This window comes from Ascaphus truei, chromosome 6 (assembly GCF_040206685.1).
Source record: "Ascaphus truei isolate aAscTru1 chromosome 6, aAscTru1.hap1, whole genome shotgun sequence".
NCBI lineage: Eukaryota > Metazoa > Chordata > Amphibia > Anura > Ascaphidae > Ascaphus > Ascaphus truei.
In genome coordinates, this window is record NC_134488.1 from 72,348,219 (window position 1) to 72,355,302 (window position 7,084).

General features: G+C 43.7%; 1 protein-coding gene across 1 annotated transcript; it reads right to left on the minus strand.

Moving 5' to 3' along the window:
* Positions 1–468: 468 nt before the first annotated feature.
* Positions 469–6,985, minus strand: MRPL20 (mitochondrial ribosomal protein L20). Its single transcript, XM_075604794.1, has 4 exons — positions 6,805–6,985; positions 4,920–5,030; positions 1,987–2,064; positions 469–1,870 (listed from the first exon to the last, which is right to left on the minus strand). Exons 1-4 carry the CDS (start codon positions 6,889–6,891, stop codon positions 1,697–1,699), a joined length of 450 nt encoding a protein of 149 aa, XP_075460909.1. The 5' UTR covers positions 6,892–6,985; the 3' UTR covers positions 469–1,696.
* Between the last annotated feature and the right edge of the window lie 99 nt (positions 6,986–7,084).

Below are 7,084 nucleotides of genomic sequence, written 5' to 3' on the forward strand. Positions count from 1 at the left end.
ATTGTAACATTGCAGAACTCCAGCTTACACCCAATGCTTTTCTGTAAACAGAAAAGTGTAAAAGTGCCCCTCTGTGTAACCATTTTTCTTCTTATGTTGGGTAAAGAAAAAAAATCCATTGCAAAAAATAAAAAAACATTACTGAAAGAAACACACAGTGGATGAGCTTGTTCTGTTTATAACTCAGACCAGATTTAGAATGTAGAGAGGCAGAAGCCTACAACCAACACAGACTAAGACAGTGGTATATTTAATGGGTTAAATGTACAGTCACAAAAGGAAGTTTAATGAATATGGTTTCCTCATTTGGTAGTTTGAACCGTCCTAATGCCACATCACTTCCTATAAGAGCATGTGAGTAGGTTCCCGCTTTTTAAACAAATCAAATGACAATACATGCATTATTTTTTCCCCTTAAGTGTTTTGTTCTTTGGGACAAACAAAAAAGTTGAACACAGTTTTCTCCAATCAGCTGCAAATTCGTTTATTTTGCAGAAACAATAAATTAACAATTGTCTTTGAGGTTGAAACATCAAATGTATTACCGCTTTTGAAATGATGTAAACCCTTCTTGCTGGGATATAGAGACAAAAAGAACTTAGAGTAGAGTTGTAGTAGCAATATTTCATAGGTGTAGATTAGCTATAGGTAGTCAGAAGATTGAGAGACTTCAAATGTATGGTTTTGATAATGTAGCAAAATATTAAATACATACTGCCTGAACTCCTGCAGCAGTTAACAATTAAACAATCATGTTAAAAAAAGAAAATGCAGGCTGTAGTTTAGAAATACCCCAACACCCAAGATCAGTTATATCAGAGTATTTGATTGGTAGGATAACCTCTTTGGTCCACCAAACTGTACCAAGAGGTTCTTTGATCACCCTGTATAATGTCAGATGTAACAATTCATTGTACAGTATGTTAATAAACCATGAACGAAAAAAAGTGATAGATCTAGCAAAACAAAACAGAAATCCTCCCTATTGGTGTAAAGCCCAAAACAAGATGGGAACCCAGAATCTGTTCACACGCAGTGCGCAAAGTCTGTTCCAGACTCTTACATGCTACATATAAGATGATATCCCACAGGATAAAGCAACACATACATCTTTACAAATCTTTCCCCAGGCTTAACTGCTCAGCTAATTGTTCAATACAGTGGGTGAATAAGGAAGTACCTATGATATGGACGCAAAAAAAATATATGCTTACCTACACTCAATTATATATGCAAATGTTCACATGATGTGATATTTATGACAACTGAATGCTGTGTGTGAGACATTTTTACTGGCACTGCTTTTAAATCAGTAACTACAGTAATGAGAACAAAGTTAATTAAAAAAAAAAAATCCTCCTGTGTTTCCACAATGATGAATAATCCCAATCCAAAACACTGACCATGGTTTTTTTTTTTGGCTGATTTATAAAAGTTAAGAAAAAAATGTCACATCTTAAAATCATTTGTCCACACTAGTTCCAGCAGGAGTTTGGTAACCAAGAAGATGGTAATTAGTCTACAGCAACCAAATGCCTGCAGTGTCTTATTAATTACCATCATAGTGAATGATATGTTACCCCTCAAAACATCAAAAGGTCTTCAAAACAGATCCACGGCATTAGCCACAAAATAGTAGTTCTTAGGGCAAAACGTTATCTGGCAGTTTAAGGTGGTGCTTGCACAGATTTTGAAACTAGTGATAATTCACCACTCGTGAAAATATTCCTTCTGGCTCTTTTCCGTCTCCAAGGGCTGAAACAAAACCTTCTTCTCTCCTCCTCTTCGCTAGGGCAGCCAATGACTTAAAGGTCTTGGGTTCATGGATGGCCAAATCGGAGATCACCTTCCGGTTTAGAGCCACCTGACACTAAGTGAGAAAACAAAAAGTTGTTACAAAAAGTACAACCACAGAAAAAAAAAAACCTAACAGGAAAAACAGCAGGATTTATATCAGTTTTAAGGCTTTCAAAATAATATACTCACTTTCACAAGATTACATATCAGCATGGGATATTTCATGCCATGTTCTCGAGTTGCTCCTGCAATTCTGCTTATCCATAGCTGCCAAATAATGAACAAATAAAATAAACAGTGACATCAAGGAAATAGAGGAACAGAAATATTTTACTTGGTGCTGATCGGGTGATAAACATACTAGGATTGCCTCTCTCTGCTTAATACAGGCATACCCCGCATTAACATACGCAAAGCATGTATGTAAAGCGAAAATGTACTTAAAGTGAAGCAGTACTTTTTTTCCACTTATCGATGCATGTACTGTACTGCAATCGTCATATACGTGCATAACTGATGTAAATAACGCATTTGTAACAGACTCTATAGTCTCCCCGCTTGCGCACAGCTGCGTTACAGGTAGGGAGCCGGCATTGCTGTTCAGGACGTGCTGACAGGCGCATGCGTGAACTGCCGTTTGCCTATTGGGCGACATGTACTTACTCGCGAGTGTACTTAAAGTGAGTGTCCTTAAAGCGGGGTATGCCTGTATTACTAACAAAAGGCGTAAGAAACCCGTTGAGTAGTTTATTATTTTAATTAGCCCAGTTGAGTTTTCTAACACTGCACCTGCAGTTCAAATTCTATGTATTTTTCATTTCACACAAGGGCTAAGGATTTATACAGTGGCAAAATGATGCTCTTTCAGTTCCACACATACAATATTATCTTGCGTGAAACGGGATATTTGCCTTTGCACCTACTGCTGGCCACCGGGCACTATTGTTAAGCCTGCTACTGCATCTACAAGCACTCCTAAGTCCTTCTCCACCAATCATTAACCTAATTTAATTTGTAAATTGCCTGTTTATTCTTGTTTCCCAAATGCATAACCTTATATTTAATTGGTATTAAACCGAATCTGCCATTTCCTGCCAAAGTTTGCAGTTTATACAAGTCCTATTGAGAAATTACATCCTGCTCTGATTTTACTACCTTACATAATATAGTGTCATCCGCAAAGATGGTGGCCTGTTGCCCACCTGTGCTTTAGGCCAGGGGAGTGCAAACTTTTGCTGCTGCGACCCCGTCTTACCTGCCTCGGTGCTCGCGCCCCCCTACCTTGGACCTGTGTCAAATGACGCTGCAGGATCATGTGATGTCACATGACCCACAGCATCATTTGACGTCGCATCACATGGCGATGCGTCACACAGCCGCCTGAATCTCGGTAAGTTGAGAGTTGCCAAGGCCTCACGCGATACCCCGGTATGTAATTTTAATGCCTGGGGTAGAGTGCGGGGCCTCTGCAATCGCCACGCCCCCCCCGAAAAATATCTGGGGGGGGGGGGGGGGTGGCTGTTAGAGGCCCCGCGCTCTTCCAAGGCACCTCTCTTACCTGGTCTCTGGTGGCTTCCAGCGACGCCATGATAATGCAGCATGTGACCCGGACAAGTAGCATCTCCACTATTGATGTCAGGCTTACAGGTCTGCAATTCCCTGGTTGTGATTAGTTCCCTTTTTAAATATAGGCACCACATCTGCTTTACGCCAATCTTTCCTGCAAGAACTTCATCCCAATCTATTCCTTGTAGACTCTTCCTTAGTTTACTAAAATCTTCCTAAATTATCTTTGTTTTTCTTTAAATTAAGACTTCATAATAATATCATATCATTAAATCTTAATTTGAAGAGGAAAATGTTCATTAACCATTTTGCTGCCAGATGGGGCAGCATATATTTGCAATGCAATGTTGATGATCCTTCTTTAAGAGATAGGGTTAACATTATTGCAGTTAAGACACCAACAGACATGGTGTCATGCTCAAAACTCTTACATCAAATAGCAAACTCAAAATAGTCAAACTGGTTGGGGCACAATGGATAGTCCCGGCAGGGAAAGAAAAGCAGAGCACAGCCATGCAAAAGAACGGATAATCTGGGGCTACAGCAATTCTGATGAAAAAAATCTTTAAACACATGTTCAACAGCATGGTGCAGACAAGTAAAAAAGGTGCCTCTTACGCGTTTCACACTGTAAACAGCGCTTCGTCAGAGAGTATGCAATATGGTATGCAAAGTAGAGAAGCTGACTGATTGGCTAATTCTACCCCATCAATGAATGTTTATTCTACCCCATCAATGAATGTTTGTCTATAGCAGGCCTGCACAACTCCAGTCCTTGAGAGCCGCAAACAGGCTAGGTTTTCAAGATATTCCTACATCAGCACAGCTGGCTCAGTCATACCGACAACACAGAGCACAGCGCAGCAGCTCAAAGCGCTCCCATTGGTCCAAGCTATCTGCCCTGCTATTGGCTCACAGCGCACCACGTGACTGCGTCACCGCACGGGAACACAATCGTGTTGTCTACTCTGCTGGCTGACTCGTCACCGCACTGCGTGAGCCAACACGAGGAGACACTGGGGCCTGCCTTATTGAGGTTAGTGACTGGTGTGTGGTGCGCACGCAGCCGTCACCACCGGGGACCTGGCCTTGGGCCATGGATATAGTAGGCGCAAGTAGCGACGCGCACACCTGCCCCAGAGGCGATCCGTGGTGTTTGGGATTCGAAGGGGGAGACCCGACAGGGAGGCGTGCCGGTGACGTCACGTGAGCAGTTCACTCTCATTGGCTGAACCGCTCATGTGACCCGGCCGTCGAGCGCCAAAATAAAAAAAAAAGTTGTCTGCCCGGGAATTGCGGTCGCGCTTCATGGCACGCTCTATGGCCTGCTTCATAGAGGTACGGCCTTACCTTCATGTACAAGTCACTCTACAAAGTTACCAGAGTGCATAAAGACTGCTAGTCAGCAACGGAAAGAGAAAAGGTCTAAAATCCTGGTGTGTTTTCTCCACCAGCTCAGTGTGCCAACCCATATCTGCCAGGACGCCCATTTAGTTTGTGCTATGAAATATTTTCCCAGTAGGTGGCATGCAAGACAGTCTCGGATTATACATTACCGTTCTCAAAAAACCCTTCTTAGCTTGCCTGGCCTTTGTAGAAGAAACGAAGGCTCGCCGAACAGACCGCACAGCTAAACTGAAGCAACGGTTCCTTCGTCCACGGAAATGCTGGATATAAACAAACATAGGAATTATATTTCTTCCATCCAAAATACATCCATGTGAGCTTTTCTTTCACACAAATTTGTTAGTACACGTGCAATTTAATAATTGTGTTGCTGATATGTTTAACAGCCCCTGCTGGAAAGGTCTTGTCTAATATGGCTCAGAAACTAATTCGTTGATAGATCTCCCAACATGTACACAGGTTTTTATTCCATAGTACCATCCATATTTTACAGAATTACTGCTCTACAATGCTTTTCAGAATCCTCTAGTAGCCATAGTTAAGGGGGAGCAATTTCTAGAAGAAAGTGAACCAAGAACAGTAAATCTATATAGTTAAGATTGGTGATAAGACTTGTCAGTCCACCAAGCTCTGTTAGGCTACAGCCCCAATGTTTACTGCGGCGCATGCACAGATAAAAGCCGCGATCTGCAGGAGAGCGTGGATCGGGATGCGTGGGGGGGGGGGGGGGGGGGAAGAAACCCGGCAATAACTGAGCATATCTGCCCTTCCATTGGCTGCCCGCCGACCACGTGATCGCGTTGCGGCACGGGAAGGCAAAATTCTTGTCTTTCCTGCCAGCGCATGCGCCATCGCGATACGAGAGTGCCCACACAAGAAGCTACTAGGGCCTGCCTGATAGAGGTTTATATCTGGTGGGTGGTGCGCATGCCATAGCGCGCGCCACAGCAGTCACTGGAGACCTGGCCTTATGCAGCTCCTCTGGGTTATGTTGTAAACTCTTAAATATTAGTTTCCCCTCACTGCTCAGTCATTTGCAGTGCTGCAAAAACCAGCATTAATATACTTTTCAATGTGGTAAAAAAAAAAATCTGAGTTATCTGCAGCAAGGAATATAACAGTAAAGAGAACAGAAAAAGTTAGTGCTTTTCTGTAGCAACAATATAATGACAGATGAAATCTTAAAACTGCATGATTAGAATAAATCGGTGCTAAAAAACGTATACGCATTAGCAAATAATTGGCAACACGTACACAGGGAACATCTGTGTTGCTCTGCACTGTCATACAGTGTCCACGGCGGCATGCGTGACAGCGTGCACGCCGTACACCTGGTACAGCCCTCTATCAGGCAGGCCCTAGTAGCTGTGTGTGTGAGTGCTCACATATTGCGATGGTGCAACCGCTGGCAGGGAAGACAATTTTTTTTCCGTGCAGCGGCGCGATGACGTAGTGTGCGGGCAGCCAATGGCAGGGCAGATAGTGTGGACAACAAGAGTGCAGGTAGTGTAGACCAATTTATTTATAAATGTATTTATTTATAAAATATTTTACCAGGAAGTAAAACCTCTCGTTTTCAAGTATGTCCTGGGCACAGAGTAAAACAAATAATACATGGACACAATGGCAGTGAAGTGCACGCCCCCTGCGCATCCCATCGCTCCCCATAGACCGCAGATCGCAGCTTTTACACGTGCACGCACCGCCAGGCACTCAGACGCGCGCACCGCCGTGGCCACTGGTGCCGTAAGCCCAAGATGGATCATTAATGAAATGCAAAGTTTTAAAGCGATTTAAAAAAACTCCCACATTGCTGCATCTGATGTCCCCCTTTCACTCCTCTTCCAGATAATCTACTGCAATAATCAACGTAATCAGATAGGAGAGAGAGTCCTAGGAGCCTCCTGCTCACCCTGTCTCAGAGCTCCCAGCCCACATGAGAATTGAAGTCACACAGGCTGGGAGACTGCGCTGCTGTCAGGTCCCCTCTTGGATTAGCCCTCAATATTCCCAGGTCCCCCTGTTCTGACGTACCCGGGCATGTTTCAGCACATCCTGCACCCTCCAGTAGCGATCAGGTCCTCGGCTCCGAACCCAGCGTGACAAGCTGAGGAAAACCATCCTGCGCCCTCTGTACACTTCCTCCGCTGCCCTGAACCACGCGTGAAGGCCGCCACCTTTCGCTCACAGACACTTCCGGGGAGGGCATCATTGCAACCATTCATTTTTTTTTTTAAACAATCTTTATTGATCCCTATGATACGAACAAACCTCACAACTACACGAGCATCGTGTCGTATGCACGATCGTCACG